Below are 20,674 nucleotides of genomic sequence, written 5' to 3'. Positions count from 1 at the left end.
GCGAGGAAAGAGCATAAGAGAAGAAGAGGCGTGAGTCCATTTCGTCTTTCCAGGTCTCCGAGAGACGAGAGGCCCCAGGTCCGTTCGCGCGTTTCCTCGGCGCTTCGCTGTTGGCGACAAAACAGGGGAGAATCAGTGGGAGAGAAAAGTTGCGTGTGTACTCGGTCCTTTGCGATGAGAAAGAGAAAGGGCGGCCTGTACAGAAAATCGCCGATTTTCTTTATCTGTTTTTGCTTGTCCTTTCTTTCTTGCAACCTGGGGAAGGAACACTGTCTCGCTTTCCGCGATGTCCTTCTCTGCTCTCCCCGTCTGTTCTGGGCGACTCTTCAAAGTTCTTGTCACTTCCTTCCCAGCAACTCTCTCTTCCCCCATGTCAGCTGGCCAACTGTCTCTACGCCGGAGACACCTGGCCTCATCTCTTGAATTCCGATTGCCCTTCTGCAAGGCTTCTCTTTTCTCTTCGTCGTTCTGTGTCCTCCTCAGCCTTCAACTGCCTGCGCCTGATCCACGTCTTCTCTGCTCGTCTTTCTTTCGCCGCCGCAAGGAGTTGCTCTGTGCTTCTGCGTTCACATTTCTCCACCCTTTGCCCTTGCACCGCGGTCCCCCGAATCCACCGTGCCGCTCCGTCTTCTCTCTCTCTTAGCTCCGCCATCGGAGCCCCCAGTTCCTTCCTTTTCCTCCACCTCTGCTCCGTCTTTCTTCTTCCTCAACCGTTTCTCCTCCTTCCCTCTCTCCCGTAGCTCTTTTTCTTCTTCTTTTTCCTCCTCTTTTTCTTCTTGTTTTTCTTCTTCTTCTTTCTCTTGTCTCGTCTCCTGACTCCTTTGTTGTCTCGCTTTTTCTTCTTCGTCAGTCTTTTGTCTCTCGGCCTTTCTCTCTCTCGAACGCAGAGCGGTGCAGGTTCCGTTTCCACCATGGACTCGACGACCCTCCACCACCCCGTGCCTTCTTCGGTGGGCGTCGACTCTCAGGCCGTTTTCCCTGTCTCTTCCTCGGCCTATTCACAGCCTGCCTCTCTGCCTCAAGGCGCGGCTTTCCGCCCAAACCCCATCGCGCATGCAGCCGCTTCTTCCCCCGCAGCGAGCCAGTATGCTGCCTTCTCTGACGCGGCTGCATGCGCGAGCGAGCTGGTCCGCCAAGTCGCGCTGGCGGACGAGACTGACGGGTCGCTGGAGAACAAGCTGCGCGGAGTCGGCGCCTGGGCGGGCGGGTGTACGTACACCCAAGCAACGGATCTCCGGTCCTACGAGGAGAACCGTCACGCCTTCTCGTTGGGCCAGGTGTACCCCGAGGTCGTCCCTCTCCCTCCTGTGTTGCAGCGCCTCCTTCGCCGCCCCAAGGCGGTGATTTCAGAGACCTTTCCTCAACAAACCTGGGAGGAGACAGGCGCAGCGACTGGCGGCTTCGCCTCCGCCGGCTCTTCCGCCGGCTCTTCCGCTGTCTCTTCCGCCGTCTCTTCCGCTGTCTCTCCCGCCTCGCCGTTCTCTCCCTCTTTTTCACTTGCGCCCCGCGGCATCCTCCCGCGCCTCCAACTGCTCTGGGTGGCTGAGGGAGCGACGCTGCACCTCTGGCCGCTGCCTGGTGACTCTGGGTCTGCTTCGTCGCTCTTTTCGGAGGCCGCCTGCGACGGCGACGATTTGGGCCTCGTGACGAGCGCGCCTCAGAAGCGATTGCATGCGCGGCGCCTCATGGACCAGCAGCGACTGTTGCACTCGACCCTCAGCTTCGAGTTGCCTGCCTCCATTTCTTGTCTTGAGCATGTTCTCCTTCCACGTTCGCTCCTCCCGCCTGCCTTCGCCGCGTCCTTCCTCTTCTTCTCCGCGTCTCGGATCTGGAAGACGCGTGTCACCGCCGAGCGTAGGATTTCTGGGACCTCGGAAAGAGAGGGAACGAGGAGCGAGGCGGACTTTTGCAGCGATCCTTCCGCGCCGCCAGACCTCGTGGAAGCGACGCATTTCCACGCCCTCGTTGCCGTCTCGGCCTCCTCTGTCTCCATTCTGGCCCTCGGCTCTCCACCGACTGGAGACGCGGGTGAGAACGCGTTCTGGCCCACTCCCCTCCCCTCGAGTGTTCCTTCTTCTCTGCAGCTGTACGAAGTCGCGAGCCTCCGTCTCGGCACTGCCGCCGCTTCCCCGTTTGCCTCCCTCTTCGGTGCTGAAGACTCCTTGGAGATCACCGCAGTCGGTGTCCACCACGCCGCCTCCCGCATCTTCTTCGGCGACAAATCCGGAAACCTGTACGAGCTGCGCCTCCTTCCCATCCCCTCTTCGGGCCCCTTGGGCTCCAGCGCGGAGACGCGCCGGTTTGGGCTCCGGAAGATCCGGCGCAGAGACGCTTTCGCGGCCTCCCGGCGCAGCGAGAGAGTGGGGCGCCGGGCCGACGGGGAGACGCCTGAGACGCCTGAGTCAGAGGAGGAAGCGCTGTCTGCGTATGGTTCTTCCGACGAGGAAGAGATCGCGACAGCGAGAGAAGGCGACGCGAACGCCGAGGAAGTAGGCCTCTTTGAGTGTCGCCTAGAGAGACTGGGCGCTTCGCTGGTCTCCAGAGTTCTAAAGGGCGCCTGTGAGGCGGTTTCCTCCGCCTTCGCCTTTCTCCCTTCTCGCCGCAGCCGTTCCGGACGTAGGCAAGAGCGGCAGAGACGGTCTCTCTCGGCTACTCCGCCAGAGAGGAGAGCCGATGACAGAGACGAGGCGAGACAGGGCGGCGAGAGAATTCTGTCGATCACTGCCGATGACGAACGGGGCGCGCTTTGGGTTCTGAATGCCGCCTCAGACGTCGCTCTTCTCCTCCTCGAGCCCCCCGCGCTGTCGCCAGACGGGACGCTCGTCGAAACGCATCCGGCTGTCACCGTCGGTAAGGGAAGGAAGCGAATGCAAGGCTGAAAGTGAGGACAACGAACGTTAGCAGAACGAGAGCAGAACGTGAGCAGAACGAGAGCAGAACGAGAGAGGCTTGGGGGGGGGGGTTGGATAAGACAGGGAGGTGACCCCAGGAAAGGCGAACAGGGACGAAAGGGAAGCGAAGACCGAAAGGAAGACGCTCGAGATTCACGAGACGCAGGGCGCGGAAACATATGCGAGGTGGATGGAGTAGAAAAGCGACAGGAGAGAGACAGGTTATTGAGATAAAATGGGGTCTTTTTGTTTCGATTAGCGTATCGCCTTTCCTTTTCTCGCGTTCTGCCTTTCTCTTCCAGCGTATCCGTTCTCGTGTGTTCCAAACTTTTCTGCTTTTTTTCTGCATCTCTCTCCGTCTGTCCGTTTTCCTCTCGCTGTCCCTTTTCACTTTACACGCGCCGTCTTGTGTGTCTGTCTTTGAGGCCTTCTGTGGAGGCCAGTTGCCGTGGCGCCTTCGTTCTGTCTCCGTCCTCGTCTCAGCGCGCTCGTCTCACGTCCGCTTCACTCCTCGACGTTGTGTTTTTCCTTGCAAATAAAGGTACTTATTCGCAGAAGAAAACGTCTTCGTGTCCCGCTCTGTCTGGCAAGGAGCGAGGGACTGTGGTGTTCGCGGCCCGCGGGGCGACCTCTACTACGTTTATCGTTTCGCTAACAATGCACTGTCTCTGGACGAATAGCAAGGGCACCGGCGACATTGGTGGAAGTCTTATCTCCAGGGGAGAGAAACTGTAGCTTAGGAAAGACTCGTGGCTCGGCATCACACTTCTTTTCGTGGGTTCTGTGTTTCTGTGCGCAACGCGTTCTTTCCTGCCAGTGAGGCTGAAGCGACGCGAGATGGAACGGCAAATCGGCGCGGACTTCCGCAACTGGACCTCGCCCCCTGTCCCCGTTTGTGGGGAGACCCAGTGTCCCCAGTGTGGCTCCTCGTCTCGTTTCAGCTTCCGGTCGCCCCTGCAGGCGCCGCTATTTGGCGGGGGGTCGAAGGGCCTCTTTGGCTTGTTTGGAGCGCAGCAGGAACTACGAGTTCTCAGTGCCCACCCCACAGCTCCGCATGAGGCAGAGTCCATTGCCGTCGTCCTTCTCGATGAAAGAGGTGAGGAGAGGCGGGAGGGCATGCACATTCACAAGAAGCTGGGAAGTCGCCCACCGCTCTGGCTCAGAGGCTCGCACTCGCAAAGTGAGGACGCTAGTCGCCACGCGCACAGTCGAGCGAGCGAAGAACAAGAAAGTGCATGCACAAGGGAGGTCGGACAGCGAAGAGGCCGCGTTTGTCGGAAAAAAAAGGAGAGACGCTCCAGCAAAGCCTCAGGTTCAGTTATTGATACTACAAATCCTTATCAATTCGCCGCAAGAACTAAAACTTCAAGAGTAAAATACAAAAAAATGGCCGTTCAGCGACTGAGTCATGACGAGACTTCCGTGTCTCAGGTGAAGGGAGAAAGGTGCTTTCCAAAAAATTTGACACGCATGTCAGAAGTAGAAAGCCCGCTGCCGAAGGATAAAAAAAAGCGGACCGCCGGGGAGGCAACGGCGAGAAGAGAAGAGAGAACAAGGCGACAAGACGAAGGGGAGAAACGCGAAAGAACGAGAAGACAGGAGACTACGGCAACAAGGTCTCCATCCGTCTCTGCTTCATGGGGTTAACCTGAGGCTTTGTCTCCTTTCTCTCCTCAGGAGGACGAATCTATCTTCAGCTGGAGAATTTTCGCCTGGTCTCGCGACTCATGGGAGAGACATCCCAGGACTCGTCTCAGCCTCCATCCTACCCTCAGGCCTCATCGCCGCCGTTCCTGCGAGTCGCCTGGTACCGCCCCGCGCCCGCTGCCGCAGGTTTCTGCGGCTGGCCCTCGCATATAAGCCGAAGCGGGGACGGCGCGGTTGGGAGCCGGCCGGGTCCGAACGGCGTGGCGCCTGGCGGCTTGTGCGGATCGCGTCACCGGAAACTGAAGCTGGGGTACTACGCACAGGGGGCAGCGGTGCTCTTGTTTGAGCCTGAGGAAGGCGAAAAAGAGAAGAGCAGACGCGACGGAGAACGCGAAGGGAGACAGCGCGCAGCGAGTGAGAGCCAGGCTCAGATGGTTGTGCCGGCCTTTGAGAGACTCGTGGCGATAGTCCCGGACTTGGAAGTCTCTGCCCGCGAGGCGACGCCTTCGACTTCCTCTTGGTGCCATGCGCCCCATGACCAGCGATGTCAACAGTCTTCATCTACGTTCTCAGGGTCGTCTCGGCGCATCCAGCCTCTGAAGGAGTCCTTCGCGGCCTTCCCTCTCTGCGCCTTCGGTTCCCCTGCATTCGGTTCTTCTTTCGCTCCTGGCGAGTCTCTGTGGGTGGGAGAACTCCCCTGTTCTTTCGGCGATAGCGCTGTGCATGCACTCTCTGGGGCGGCAGCCTTTACGCTTCCGTCGCCATTTGACATCGCGAAAAGAATCCACTGGCGATACTTGCCGTATCGAGACGTCTTGTCTTCTTCCAGTCCCGCAACGCGGCGCGCTTCGTCGACCTCCCGGGGGGCTCGAGGGGCTTCCGGAGGCGCGTATGGCGGTTATTCGGGGGGAACTGGCCTGTCTCCGCAACCTGGAGCTTCCTTCGCTTCTTTTTCTGCGCGTCCGTCGGGCACCTCGTTCTTGAACGGCAACCTGGGGGCCCTGCCTGCTCCTCCGACCAATCCGCTGTTTTCACCTGTCGAGAAAACCATCGCAGTGGCGCCGCCTCCCTTCTCTTCCTTCGCAGTTCACGGCAGACAGGCGTACGGCGCGCATGCATTTCTGGGCTTCGGCAGGCGCCAGGAAGGCCCCGAGCTGGCAGTGCCTCTCTCGGCGCTTCCCGCGCTCGCTCGCGACCAGGCGCTGCCCTCCCGGCGGGTGTTGATTCTCACCTCGCGCTGTGTCCTTTCTCTCACCTTCTGCTCTCTCGAGGAGATCTACAAAAAGCTGGCGACTCGGCTGATTCGCCAGGTCGAGTCCCGCGCTCTCTTCGGTCCCCAAGTGCGTCCGGGGCCTTCGGGGTCTGAGGCCCGGCGAGACCCGCAGGGGGGCAGTGCGTCGCCGCAGGGTCAGGGCGGGGGATCTTTCTTGCCTTTCTTCAAGAGGAAGTCCACACACGAGACGGGAGACGAGACCGAGAAAGCGATGCTCGCGGCGGTTGTGGCCGCCACGGACAGCCGTGGGCGCGAGGGCGAGGTGAGAGACACTGCTCGCGAGGGGTGGAGGCGCAATTCGGCGACGGCCGCGCTTCCAGTTGAACAGCGCATCCAGCGAGTCTACGCGCAGCTCCTCGCGCGCCAAACTCGCCAGGAGGCCGAACGAAGTCCCCAGACGATCCGGGGGGCCTACGCCTCAGGTGTATGGACACCCCACGACCCACGCTCGGGTGTACCTACACCGTACGGAGGGTCTCCGGGACTCGGGTCTGAAGGTGCCCGCGGCTGGACGCGCCTGGTGGACGGATCCTCTGGCGGCTTTTTTTCCGGCGCTTCGTTCGGGGGAAGCTCGCGCGATGGAAAGCTCGCTGCAGACTTTCCACCTGCTTCTCGCGCTCCGGGATTCCTGGAGGAGCTGTTTCTGGCGTATCTCCGCGATGTGTATACACCCGAGCAGGTCGCGGCCGTCTGCTGGCAGTTACTGATTGACTTCCCGACGCTTCTCGCGCCGTCGCGCTCGTTGTCCGCGCCGAGTTCGGCCTCGAACCTCCACCAGGCGCTGCGGGCTCTGTTGGTCCATGCGAGTGAGGCACGCGGCGATGTATCTCTCGCCGGGCTGCTGACCGCGCATGCAGGCCTGCTTTTCCACGCGGCCCCAGCGCTGGCGGCGCCGAGTGTGACGCTGCCTTTCTCTTCTCGCGGGGACCGAGCGTTCCTCGACCTCTTCCTGCGCTCTACGGTGACGCTCAGCACACCGTTGCCTCCTGCGGCTTCTCCCCTCGTTCTTCAGTCCCTCCGACGCGGCGACGGCGCGCAGGAGGAGGCCGACGGGCGTCGCATGCGTTTCCTCGACGCGCATGCAGCCGAGCAGTTCCTCACCCCGCTCCGCAGGGGCTACGTGGGCGGCGCCCAGACCCGCGGCGAAGAAGGCGGACCTCGCAGTCGCTTGTCCTCCGCGACGGAGACAGGTCTGCGGTTCGCAGATTTGAGAGGCGACGGCTGTATGCGCGAGCCAGGAGCCTCGCTCGGCGCGCCGGGGACCCAGTCACATGCGGCGCAGGCGCAGAGTGCGTCTCGGAGCGCCGCGGCGCTTTTGTCCAGCGCCGGCGCGCCGTTCTTCGAAGTGGAGGAACAAGGAGGCCCCGCGGCGCCCGGTCTGTCTCCGACCGAAGTCGCTGCGCTGCTCTTTCTCTCGTGGCGTGTGCTGGTGGGCGAGAAGGAGACACCGGGGGGCGCGGGGGCCTCGCGGTCCGCATGGAGGAGCTCCGACCAGGAGGCTGACGTTGCGAGGCTGAAGGAGCTGGAGAACGAGCTGCAGCAGCTGCGACAGCGAACTGCATGCGACGGAGCTGACAGGCGACGCGAGCGAAGCGAGGGGAAAGGAGACCTGGGGCGACTGGAGAACAGCAGATCACCCAGATGCTGGTTGCTTGGCGCGACAAACGACCCTGGGAAGCCCGCGAGTCTGCAGGAGCAGCAGCTCGAGTTGCAGATTAAGCAGCTCCAGCTTCAAATTGATCAACGAAACTACCACGCGCAACTCAGCACCAACGCAGGTCAGGCTTCGAGGAGAGAGGCGGGGAGAGAAGATAGCCGAGAAGAAAGAAGAAGGCGAGCAGAGAGGGAGATCGAGATGGAAGGGAGTGAGAGGAACAGATTGACGAGAGCGAGAGGCAAGAAAGAGAGAACAAAGGCAAGGAGTCGAGGCATCGATAGAGCGAGCAGAAAAGGGGAGATGGAGAGAGGAAAGATGAGTGAAGTGAGAAAAAAGAGAAAGGGAGAGAGAACAAGAATCGAGAGAGATGAAGAAACGAAAGAGAAGAAACACGAGAGAAGAAAGGAGAGACGACGATACCGTTAAGGACTTGGTGTCGCGCGCCTCGTCACGGGTACAGGGAACACAAGTGAGAGACAGTCTTTCTGAGGAAGAGAAACCGTTTGTGCCTGGGGTGGAGAAACGAAAGCCGCAAAATACACGAAAGAAAGCAACTGGGAAGGCACTGGATAAATCCACGGGGACATGACAAGATTACGCGTGGTTCCTCGATTCAGTGTTAAAGGAGCTGCGGTGAGTCCTGATGCCCAGCCTCGTGGAATTGGAGAAGGAAACGCTTCAATCAGCGTCGTCGTACAAGCCGAGTGGACAAAGGACGCCGCATCGTACACGGTGGCGTCACGCATGTACAGACCTCTTAGAAGGATTAAGCATGTCCATCTGTGCCGGTCAGTTTCTGTCTTTTTCTGGACTCTTTACAGCAGTTTCTAAAAGGTTTTTTCCTCGTTCACAGGAGTTTTTGCCGGATCAAAATGATACGCAAAAAAAAAAAATTCCCTGGAAGCCGGCCTGCATGCCATGTCCGCAGACACATCTCCCCATGCCTGTCTCTTCTCCGCGTTTTTGTCTTGCAGCGCCTGCGGCAGCCGACTTCTTCTCGGTGTCTCCGACGGCAAAGGGCCTTCTTCTGTTTGTTTCGCGGCTTCTGCGGCCTCTGCTCTTCGCGCCTCTCTTTGAAGCTGGTCACGACGCCTCCGGAATTCTCCGTTCGCCAGCGAGCACGAGTGCGACGCCTGTCGCTGGCAAGTTGAAGAGGCGCTCTCGATTTTCTTCCTTCCTTTTCGGGGATCCCTCAGAGAGCGACGCCGTCGCCCCACCAGCCGCTTCGCTGCTCGCCGTTGCGAGTCTCGCGGGCGTCCAGGCGAGTCAACTGACTCCTGGAGCCGTCCCAGTCCCCATCTGCATGCGGGGACGGTTCTCACTCTCGGCCGTCTCGACCTTGCAGAAAAAGCTCGCGCTTCTCTTTATGGTGCGTCGAGAACAGAAGAATCCCTGTGTGTGTGTGCGTCCGTTGCACTCACTCTCAAGTGGGTCTTCAAGGCTTGGATGAGATGCCGGTGCCCGCGCAAAGGATCGGCGACGCGTTCGGCTGCTGATTTGGATCTGGAAGGCCTTTGTTCACTGGGTTGTATCTCGCGCAGGCAGTCAGGAGTCGTCTGGTCTGCCTCTGGCTTCCACGTCCATGCCCAGCGCGTCTCTCTATGACTTGCAGACTCTCACAGAGACTGTGGCCGACAGAGCAGGCGGCTGTTCAAGAGTGCCTTCGTCTCTTTCTTCTTCGCGATTGGCGCTCCTGCTGTTTCACCAGCGAAGAGAGGGTCTTCCTCGAGGGAGAGTTTCGCGCGACCTCTCCTGTGTCTGTCTGACACCAGGACAGGTTTCCGGACACAGAGGGGCTTGTGCTTGTCGCTGTCTGTGTCCGCTGGTCGCGAAGGCTTTCTGTATCCGTCTCTGTCTCTCCGTTTCGCTGGTTGCTCAGCGGCCTAGGCGAGTCTGCATTCCGAACCGACCTTTCTCTTTCTCTGCTTCACAGGTTGTCGACGCAGTGTACACGGCCATTTTCGAGCGTCACGTGATGAGGCGGCAAGAACAGATTGCAGCGTCTCAGGTGTCTCCAACGCCTTCATTTGTATCCTGCGCTCCTTTCGCACCCTCGCCCGTAACTTCTGCGCTTCCTCCGCACTGGCCACTCGCTGCGTTCTCTGCGTCTGCGGCAGCTGACGCGCGAGACGCAGACTCCGTCGCCGCGGGATTTCTCGGCGGCGCGAAAACGCAAGACACCAACTTGGCAGACTCAGTCGCCGCGGCGTCCAGAGCTGCGATCGTCTGGGGGAGCCTCCCGTCACACGAGCAAGAAGAGTTGCAACAGCTGGTGAGAAAGAGCTTGCTGTGTCGAAAAACGTTTCTCTCTGCCGCCTCTGGGCTTCTCCTCTGTTCTGTTTTTTTTCTTCCTCTCTTCCTTCTCACTCTTCTCCTTCGTCTAGCGTCTTTCTCTCTCTCTGCCTTTCTCTGCGCCCCCCCCTGTCGTCGCGACGCTCCCTCCCAGTCCTCTTTTTTGCCTTTCGCGTTCTTTCAGTTTGCGGTGTCGCGCATGCTCCTCTTCTGCAACGAAGCGCTCGCGGCCTACCGTCTGCTGCTGCGGGAGGTGGAGAGCTGTGCTCAGCTGGGAAGGCGGCGCATCATCGACCCGCTTCAGTTCGACCGCGTTCTCTGTCTCAATCTCTCGCTCTTGTAAGATCCGTCTTGGCTCTCAAAATCTCTTGAAGAAGAGGCGCCACTGGTCCACGAAGCGACAGCCTGGAGGGCGGCGCCACCGAGGTCTGCTTTGTTGAAGTTGAGAACGCCTTCGGCAGAAAGGGAAATCGAAGCGACAACCGTCTCGCACCCGGTAGAGGACTGGCGACTGCCGTGTGTGTCGAGGCGTCGTCTGAAGTTCATCGGTAGCAGAGCAGGGAGCGCTGCTGAGCTCAGGGGTGTCTTCAGCTGTCTCAACTGCCTCGACAGACGAACGGCTTCGTGGACATGTTGTGGGCAACGATTTAAGGGTGAAAGGAAGTGAGAGAGAAGAGACAGAAGTGGACGCAACAAAGAGGAAGAAGTGAAGGTGCATGCAAGTGCATGCAAATGCTGTGGATGTGTCTTCGTTCCCCAGGTGCTCGGAGAGAAGCAGCCGAGAAGACTTCCGGCAGTTCGTCTTCAGCTGCGTCTCCGTACAGAGTCCAGCCCTCGGCCAACTGTGCACAGGCGCCCTCTTCACGTAGGCCTTTTCTCCGTTCCTCTTCTTCTCCGTTTCTGCTTCATGCTTTCTCTTTCGTTCATGCCCGTCATTCGCTCGTCCATCTTCTCTCCAGTCTCTTCTCGCCTTCTCCATTTCTTGGCCTGATACTCCTCCAAGCACACCCTGTCGCGCCGTTCCTCTCTCGGCTTCTCGCCGTTCCTCTCTTTTGCTCTCTCTGTTTCTCCTTCTCCTCTCTGTCTTGTTTTCCGCTTCACTGTCTCCGAACTTCTTCCATGCTCTTGCGGTGTCTGCGTCGCTTCTTCTCCCGACGACGCTGCATGCGTCCTGATTTCCCGAGGCAGGCGCCCACGCCCGAGCAAGTGCGTTTCTCCGTTTTCTCGTTTTCTCGTTTTCTCGTTTTCTCGTTTTTTCTTCTGCCTCTTTCTGAAGAGGCGTTCTACATCCCCCTCTAGAGCGACTACGCTCCCGCGTGAGCCACTCTGCTTTTTGCCTCTCCATGCGCGGGTGCCCTCGGAGTTTCTTCTCTGTGAGTCACTCGCTGTTCCTTCTCCTCGTTCTCTCTTCCTTCTCTCTTCTTTTCCGAACCTCTTCGTCGTCGTTTCCTCTTGCCCCGTTCCGCTTTCTTCCAGGCCGCAAGAGCTGCGCGCTCACAGCGCATTGATGCAGCTGAAGAGTTTCATCGACGAAGGTCGGGAGGCGCTGGAGCAGAACATGTTTCAGCAGAAGGTTTTTCTTTCCAGGTTTCTCGCGCAGCACGGAACGGAGGCGGAGGCGACTTGCGGGGCCTCTTCGCTGCCTTCACTCCCCGCGCCGAGTCCAGCTGTCCTTTCTCTTCAGACACAAATTCTTCAGTTTGTGGGATCTCAACTTGTTCCTTTTCTCTCCTTTTTCCCCATGCAAACGCTCGCCGAACTCCTCGTTTCGGTGCAGATGTACAGGTAAGGCGTTGTCGAGAAAAGGCTTGAGAAATCCGGCGAGGGAGGAGAGCGCAGGAAGAAGCTGCAGCAGGCAAGAGAGAAGGCAGACAAGCGGAGGCCATCAGACAGCGAAGATGTCCACGGAAAGCGCGACGCACGTTATTAGAGAGGCAAACAGTCCCGTGGAGGAGGCGCCGCAGCAGCGGAAGGACGCGACATGAAGAAGACTAGGAACGCGAGAGAGGACGAATCGCGGTCGGAAAACAAAGAGTCAAGCGGGCGATGGAAGCTGCGTTTTCTGTGCTTTTGCAGGCTCCTGGTTAGCGTGGTGCATGCAAAAGCCGAGGAGTTGTCTACGCGCCACAGGCTCGCTGGCGGTGCATGCGGGCGGAGCTTGACCAGGCTGCCTTCTCCCGCCGAGCAAGAGAAGGAAATGTAGGAACAGAGAAGAAAAGCGTGGAGCAGAGCACCCAGAGAAGAAAAGAAGGAAGTGCAAAACCAAAAGCAAACGAACTCGAAAAGAGAAGGAAAACGAACAATCCGGGGAAGAGTGGAGAAGAAGAGGTGACGGCACAAAAAGGACAGACTGAGATCGAAAATCGAACGGACACCGCCGAACGCGGGGGTCGCCTCGGCTTCCGCCTCTGCGTGAGCGCGCATGGCGAACATGCCAAGCAGAACAAAGGAAATCATCGCGTTCTTACTGTGGTCGCGTTGCCTCACGGTCGGTTTCGTGATCTCTGAGTCGCTGCGCGTTGCGGCGATGCCTCCCGGCCGACCGTCTCGGTCTCTGCATCTCTTTTTGCTTGTTGTTCTACTGGTGCATCTGTCGCACAGACGTTCATGGACCTTTCAGCGACTCTCGTGAACTCCAGACTCTCCATCGTGTTTTTCATTGTTTATTTCCTGCATTTTTCTCCAGAGAAGAGACCTGCTACAGCCTCGTGACCTCCTGGCTTCAGAGGTTCCTCGACCTTCACCTTGATGCGCGCCAGCGTCAACGCGCCTCACAAGCAGTCCCCGTCTCTTCCTCGCCTCAGGGTGAGAGAAAGGAATTCGAGAAGAGGCGTTCTGCAGTTCAGAGTGCATGCCAGGGTGTGTTCGTCGTCTTTCACCTGCAACAGTGCGATCCATTCGCTGTTCTTTCCGGGGATTTTTAAGGATTGTTTTCTTTCTTCTCGTTGTCCAACAGGCGACGGAGACGCAGAGGCGCTCTTCTGGCGCATGCAGGCCGCGGCGCTCGTGTCTGCCGTGCTCAGCTGCGACGATGAAAATTTGCAATCTTCAGTGTTCTCCTGGATCGCTCAGGCTGGCCAGAGTAGGGCGTCTGCGAACTTTGGAAAAAAAGATCCTGTGTTGTTTCTTCTCTCGATTCACGACGAAAGACTCCATGCAACGATGCCTTTCTCTCTCTGTGCGTCTCAGTGCTGACCGCTTTTCCTGCCTTCGCCATTGCCCCTGTCTTCTTCTTCCTCCGCCTGCCTCTCTCGATCTTCTTCTTTCGGTCCTTCTCTCCGTTTCTTCGATCTTTGGAAAGACGAAAGATCTCCGAGTCGGTGCTCACGACAGTTCCTCTCTCGACGGAGGTCCGTTGCTTCTGTGGCACAGGGAGAGTGTGAGGGCGACACCCGTTTGCTGAGGCCTTTCTCGAGGGCCGATGGATCTTTCACATGATCTTTTTTTGTGCTGCTTGGCTTTGTTCCAGAAACTTTTCCAGAGTCGCTTCTCACGTTGAACAGCCCATACCTTTTGCCCTGGCTGCAAAGACACTTTCGACATTTCGCTCTCGATGTGGGTGCCTTCTATGCGGCGGCAGGTCTCTCCTCCAGGGTAAGGCGCAGTCGGAGATCCTTTTTTCTTCTTTACTTCCATTGCATGCAGACTTCCACATCCTCTCTCGCAGGGCCGCAGCATGCAGAGACACAGCCTCTCTGTCGCGGCTCACCTGCAGCTCCTGTACACGTGTGTATGTCAACCTACTAAGCATAAACTGGTATATATATAGATATCGATGTATCTACTATACATTTGCTTATATGAATATTCATACGCACTTTTACATATCCATTGATACACATATTATTGATATATCTATTGATATGTGTATTGTTATATTATATATATATATATAATATACATATTGCATATATATATATATATATATATAATATGTAGATGCATGAATGCTGGGTCAAGCGAAGCAGGCGGTAGAGAGTTTATATCGGTCGAAGTACATGAGAGTTGCCTCACAGCGTATTTGCATCTTTCTGCTTGTTTATGTTCGTATGTTGTTGAGGCTTGGCACTCTGTTTTCTGTTTGCTTGTGGCGCTTTCGATCGTGAATCCTTTCTCCCTCTTTTTCTCTCGGCAGAGTGTCTGCGGTTCCATAGTCTGACTCTTGTTTTCTCCTCGAGCCGCTTACCATCCCACAGAGACCATCTTTTTCTCGTCTGTTCTCGCACGCGTTTTTCTCCGTTTTTCGCTCGAATCCCATGCGCGGCTTGCGTCTCAGGCAGCAGCCGAGTACCTCGCCCAGGGTCTGCGTCCATGGCGCGAAGAGGACTGCCCTGCCGTTGCAGATTCGCCTCTTCCTCCTCGACCTCTCGATGGAGCGAGACGGCCGCCGAACCCTCCAAACGCCACAGACAGGGAGAGGACGAACGCCGAGAATCAAGGCGCTCCCCCAACTCGCGATGGAGACTCAGAAGACGGAGTCGCCAGGGAACAAACGGCACAACTCCTCGCCTTCGACGCAGAGCGAGACGCATTCTGCGTTGAAAAAACCTCTCTCGTAAGATATCCGCTTCAGTACCTTCACGCTCGCAGCTCGTCTATACATTTATAGATATGAATATGCATATGTATACGAGTAGACGTTGAGATGTGGATCTATGCAGATGCATCTGTATGTATGACGAGAGGGTCTGTGCGTCCGGACAGATTTTCAGGTGTGTTTGGCGTTTTTCGCTTTACTTTCCGGCAGATTTGGCGGCGCACAGCCGCGTATGTTAGCGAGCAGGCTCGCGCGCCGTCGCTGCAGAGGCGGTTATTTCTTCTTGCACAGGCGAAGGACGCTCTTCAGCAGCAGGCGCAGGAGCTGCATGCAGAGAAAGAAGTCTTTCCAGGTGGGTTTGTCTTTTCTCTTGCTCGTTGGTAGTCTCGCGTCGGGATTTAATTTCTTCTTGTTGGCACTGGGCAGCCCAGGAGGTCCCCTCTTCTTTCTGCCTTCATTTTCTTCGCTGTTTCTGGACATGTCTGTGCTGCTATGATTTCCTCTCGAGTCCCGGAGTCTCCTGTCCCCGACATCCTGCCAGTTACAAAAGCTCGTGCAGGCGTCGAACTGCTTCTCCTCTGCCGGTGCATTCACAAATGCTTGTCTGGCCATAGACAAACAAACCGACTCACAGACGTCCACACTGCGTAGAGTTGCATATTCTGTGTCTGTGTGTCTCCAGACCTTGACGCCTTTCTCCGTCTCTTTCTTCTGTGTACAAACGCGTTTGCTTAGTTCCCGTTTGGGTGTCTCCTCGTCTTCACGACTCTGCTGGTTCGTATTTTGTGTGGGGTTTTCAGGACTCCAGAGGGCCTCCGGAGACACACCCGTAGAACGGAGACAGTTCGCCTCTCCTTCACTTGGCAACGCGAGAGCGGCCTGGCTTAGCGCGCAGGCCGTCAGCGACTGCATGCAAAATCCGTTTTCGTCTCTCCTCGTTGGATGCGTCTCAATCGAACAAATATCGGAAAGCATTCAGATGGTGAATCTTCACACACTTCCACGGAAACGCCGGAACCATCTGCCAACATTGATGCTCAATTCTCGAGATTTTCCTCTGTACATTTATACATATGTATATGTATAGGCTTATATGAGCGCATGCGCGGGGCAGTAGGCAACGACGCACAGATGTGTAGCGGTCTGAGTGGCGCGTCTGTCCACTACTAGAGGAAATTACCGTGTATTTGTGTTTTCTCTCGGCCTCTCCGTGCAGATGCATCTCTACAGAGGTATTGCTGTTGGAAGGTCTCTCGTCCTCTAACGCTTCCTCTCCGTATCTATATATATATATATATATATATATATATATATATTTCTTAAGGTGTATTTGGATCGATGCAGACCTGCGTCTTTTTTTCCTTCACGTTCGCGTTCTCTGGTTCTCTCTGAGCACCGCTTTCTACATTGTGGCGCATGAATGCAAGGCACCATTCACAGTTCAGTTGGAAGCACTGCACCGCCAAAAGCGCATATGTATATACAGATTTGTATATATGCTTATATATGTATACATATAATCTATGCATTATGCATGCTTATATATACATAGAAACATTTACTCAATTATGTATATTTATGTATACAATAGACCCATATGGTGTTTATATATATATTTGTATATGTATATAGTTTTTGCGCATGTAAGTATGTTTACATGCTTCTAAATGCAGAGGGTTTGTGTTCTTTTGCGTGCAGGTGGGATGCCAGCAAGGTCTTTTGCGAGACTGTTTGCGCGTATTTTGCTTCTTGGCGTTGGAGTTCGCTGCTGCTGCGGCGCGTGTGAAGAGCGAGCTCGCTTGCAGTCGGAGAGGCGCTTCGTTGTGCGGCCGTTCAGCAGAGACAGGCGAAGGGTGCTCCTCTGGCGAGAAAACGGCTGCAGCAGAGAGAGAAAAAGGAGAGAGGGAACAACTCCTTCGGGAAGCTGTCGAAGATTTCCTTCGAGACTTCTTTGCACACAGAGAAGAGATCGACAGGAGCTCCGCTGCCGGCTGTCACGAGCGAACTCCAACCAGTCCGCAACATCAGCAAAACGCGGAACAATGGGTGAGTCACAGTCTTTCAGTCGAACAAACGCTTCCCGATACATACAAATGTATATGTATATATATGTACAAATATATATATATATATATGAGTATATAGTATGCATGTGGATGTCGTCTGAGTAGGATGGTCTATGTATATTTCTAGGTCTGTTACTCAGCACAAGGGCATTCGAGTGCGTACACACTTTCACGTGTATTTGTACGCATATATGTATTCAGATGTATATATATATATATATATATTTGTATATTATATATCTATCTTTAAATTTCTTTATGTATTTACATATTTATGTTTCTGCTGACTGATCATTGCAGCTTAGGTATTGAGCGAGCAGTGGCTGGGTTTAGCATCGCAACTCTTCTTTTCCTGCGCTTCTGTCGCTTCCGGTCTTCTCGCGTTCCTGTGCGTTCCTCTTCTCGTTTCTCGTCTGCTCTCTTTTGCTCCTTTTTTCCATTTCCGATTTGCGTCGTGCTTGCGTTCTCTTCAGGAGATTTTCGACAGTCTGCTGGACCTGATGAAGGCACTGCAGACGACGGTGTACTCGCGTTCGGAGCTGCTCACGTTGGCGGACGTCTTCTGGCGGGCAAACCGTTTCGTCCAAGACGAGTCGTTTTCGTCAATTTTCCCCTCGATCACCGCTCTCCAGCTCCTCGCTCGCGCCTCGCCACCGGACGGTCGGCGTTCTCGTGACGGAGACACGGAGAGAACCGCAAGCGGCGGCGCCAGGAGAGACGCTGGAGAGTACAGAGCAGATGCAGAGGAAAGAGTCTCGGAACTCGACGCGGGAGAAGGCAAAATTGCTGCAGCTTGCGGTTGCTACTTAGCCTTCGCCGCGGCTGCCTCGAGAGCTCTGGAAAACGAAAAAATTCTGCACAGCGCGGTGAGAAACCAATGCGAATGTTCCCTTTGACAAACGCAGTCAGGTTCTGTGCAGCGACGCACCCGTTCTCTTCTAGCCAATGCCACAAGGATCTCTCGACTTATCTGTCTACCTCTATCGATTGATCTATGTATATATATATATATATATATGTATGTATAAAACATGTATCAGTGTCTAGATTGAAGGTTCTTTTTGTTGGGGTGGGCGTCTTCCGGGGTAATGATCTGCAGACCGTGTGTACATGCTCTTTTGTGGCGTTTCCGTCTCTCTTCGTTTTTTGACTGAAGTCCATCCGTATGTTGTGTGTATCCCTTCCTGTCGACTGCGGGTGTATCAACATAGGAGTTCTCTCTCCTCTCCACATGCCATACTGTCAACGTGTACACCGTTTCTGTACACTCCACAATACATATACATACATATATAATACCATAGTATTATAGATTTATCTATATATGTACACGAGGATGGACGCATATATTTATTTATATTCTATATTCTTTTCTGGTGTTAATTCGTTCAGAATGCGGCTGTGAACCTCTCTTTTCCTTTTCAGCTCGACGATCTGCTTTCTTATCCGGACGTAGGTTTGCGGCGTGTACAGCGACGCCTGATGCCGGAGTATCTTCTGCTTCTGCACAAGTTCGTTCAGGAGCGAGAGTTGTCGCTTTCTCCGCTTTTGACTCGTGACAGGAACGACTTCTCTGGAGAGCAGAGTCGCTTTGTCGAGGAACTGCTTCTTCATCCTTCTCGACGGCTCGGAGGCGACGACGCATGCACAGAGTGCCTGCTCCTTCCTCCTGCGCTGTGGCCAGCGTGGATGATTCTGCACCGACGCGTCCCCCCTGAGACGCTGGTCGACGCGTATCTCCACCTCGTGCGAGTGAGCCAAGAAAAATCAGAAAAACTCCCTCGCGGCTGCTCCATGTTGTTCACCTCAGAGAGTGTTGCGCCTCTAGAGGTCCCGCGTGGAGGCCGCCAGAGGAAATCGATAGAGCGAGAAAGAGGAGAAAGAGGGAAGAGAGAGAGGGGAACAAGTGAAGGAAACGAAGGAAGAGAAACGCTGAAAGCGCTCGTAAGGTGAAGTGAGATCCGTCACGGAGCTTAACGAAAGAGAGATGAGTCTTTCTCTTCCCACTGGGTGTTGCGACGTTCGTTAGTGAGTTTACACTTCCTCATACAACGTCCACGGAGGGCATGCTCTTCTGTAGTTTTTTTCCTTTCCTTGTAGACTCGGTCTCCGGGCATGACGCTTCACATCAGTCTCACGCCCCAGGTGCAGGCGACGATTTTCGCTTGGCTGTTCGACGCCTGGTTGATGAACGAAGAGAACTCAACTTCTGGACAAACCTTCATCAAGACGTTTTCCTTCTACTTGAGCGAGGGAAAACTCCCTTTTTTCGAAACGCCCAACGACTGTCTTCAAGCGCAGGTGAGACAGTGGGGAGAAAGCAACACACGGAACTGAGACAGTGCAGCCTCAGTCTGTGCTGGTGCACAAAGTGGAGTTCTTCGCAGGACGCCAAGCTCTGTTTCGCGGAGTCGGCGTTCGAACACCGTCGGCGATGCTGAGGGAAGGACGGAAACAAAAGAGTCCTGGGGTGGAATCTTCGAGGCATCTTCAGCATCGCCGTAAATACATATATACACATACATTTACATATAGATAGTTGCATGTATACGTAAACCTTTATATATATATATATATATATATATATGCGTGTGTATCTGTGTGTATGTGGGTATGTTGAGACGAAGAGAGTATCTTGTCTGCACTCTGTTTTTTTAACTTTTTGCGGTTTTCAGTTGAGTCGAGAAGAACAAGAAGGCGCGGCGGACGCATGTCGCAAGCTGACGCGCATGGTGTTGACCATCGGCGCGGCCTTGGCTGCTGTTGCTGCGGATGTCCCTCAACTAAAACAACTCGAAATGTATCGCAGCGCCTGCCTCGCACTTGACACTTTCCAAAGCAAATTGTCGCTCTACGCATCTGCTCTTCAACAACCCATAGACAGCTGAAAGCGCTTCACAAAAAGAGGCCTACTCGCGTGCAGTCAAAGGCATACGGAAGGATATGGAAATATATATATATATATGCGCATATGTGTGTTGGTTTGAGCGGGATGTAGATGTGTGAATCAGTTTGGTTTGCGTTTTATCTGTGAAGGTAAAGGAGACTCGGCAGGTTGTTCTTATCGGATTTTAGAGTGTATTGTCCTTAAAAGTGAATTGGCATCGACGGAATCCCCGTCAAGCGCGGTTTTGCGTCTTTCTTCTCTCTGTCGTTCCTCTCTGTCTTTTTCTTGGCTGCGCCCGAGTTGCGCCTTCTTCAACTGTCTCGCCACGACTCACGTCCGGAGGAGCGGCTGCACCGTGGGCCTCCTGTTTTCTTCACTGTTGGCCTTCATTTTCCTTTATTTTCTCTGTCGCATTTGCTCACTCTCCTGGTCTTCGTGTGCACCTGCAGAAGGCCTCTGTGCTTCTCGCTTCTGGCCAGGTCACACCTTTCGCGGTTTCTCGGGAACACAATCGTCTCTTGGACTTTCGGCGACATATTTCTCGTCTCTGTTTCCTTTGCTTTCTCGCCTTTTTCAAAGTATTTCCTCGGGACCTAGTGATCGGTTTCTGCGTCTTGAGTTGCGTCTTTCGCCTCCCGTCGAGACACTCCGAAGGCGGGGGGACTCGAATCGGGAAGACATTTTGAAACTGCGTGACGAAGCGCAGACGCTCGTGGCTCCGCTCTCCAAAGGGAATAAACAAAACGCGAGCGAGCCGGAGAGACCTGCGAACAGTGTCTCCCGTACAAAGCACGCGTCGACGCGAAGACGCAACTTCCAGATGCCCCAGAATCTGCAAAAGACTCAACAACCTCGTTCACAGGAACCTCAAAAGGCTCTCCACAGGCGAATCCTTCCAACTCGTCCACCTCCTGCATATTGGCAGATCCATGTCTCCATACACCTGATCGACCTCCAGACCAATACATATATACATATATATATATATGTATATATATATATATATATATGCATATGCGTATATATATGAATGTATGTATGAAGGATATCTGTATGTGCATATTTCTTTGTGGGGCTAAGTGTGCCGACGTTTTACGAGACCTGACTGGAAACGGGCGTTGCGGAGAGATGGAAGTGAGGAGCTCACTACGGAGGAGAGAAGCGATGTGAATCTGGAAAGGATATCTGAGCGCTGCAGTTGCAGACAAAAAAAGCCTGTCTCCAGAAGCGCGACAAAAAGTGATGCTTCGAGGTATTAAAAGAGAGAAGCTTCCCGCTACTTGCAAGACGCCGTAGCGTCCGCCCGCAGGATCCTGATTTGAGCCACGGCTGTTTGAAGGCCGCGACGATTCGGATACACGCGAAAACAAACTGGTGTCTCCCCCCCCACCGCAGCGGCTGTTTCGGCCGTGGAAGAAGGAATC

The 20,674-nt window shown here is 55.0% G+C and overlaps 1 protein-coding gene across 1 annotated transcript; it reads left to right on the top strand.

Moving 5' to 3' along the window:
• Positions 1-911: 911 nt before the first annotated feature.
• On the top strand, positions 912-19,251 carry TGME49_258970 (hypothetical protein; the record flags this gene model as incomplete). The annotated part of the gene is made up of 20 exons (XM_018781199.1): positions 912-2,850; positions 3,709-3,987; positions 4,569-7,589; positions 8,443-8,837; positions 9,402-9,740; positions 9,945-10,099; positions 10,521-10,625; positions 11,237-11,545; positions 11,837-11,959; positions 12,447-12,565; positions 12,717-12,842; positions 13,230-13,354; positions 14,037-14,315; positions 14,508-14,649; positions 15,098-15,279; positions 15,996-16,343; positions 16,837-17,229; positions 17,789-18,115; positions 18,464-18,664; positions 19,039-19,251. The coding sequence occupies 20 exons, from the start codon at positions 912-914 to the stop codon at positions 19,249-19,251; spliced, it is 9,120 nt and encodes a 3,039-aa protein (XP_018637034.1).
• Positions 19,252-20,674: the final 1,423 nt, after the last annotated feature.

The sequence above is a fragment of the Toxoplasma gondii genome, chromosome VIIb, assembly GCF_000006565.2.
Source record: "Toxoplasma gondii ME49 chromosome VIIb, whole genome shotgun sequence".
NCBI lineage: Eukaryota > Apicomplexa > Conoidasida > Eucoccidiorida > Sarcocystidae > Toxoplasma > Toxoplasma gondii.
The sequence above is the reverse complement of the archived record's forward strand: the minus strand, read 5'-3'. Positions and strand labels throughout refer to the sequence as shown.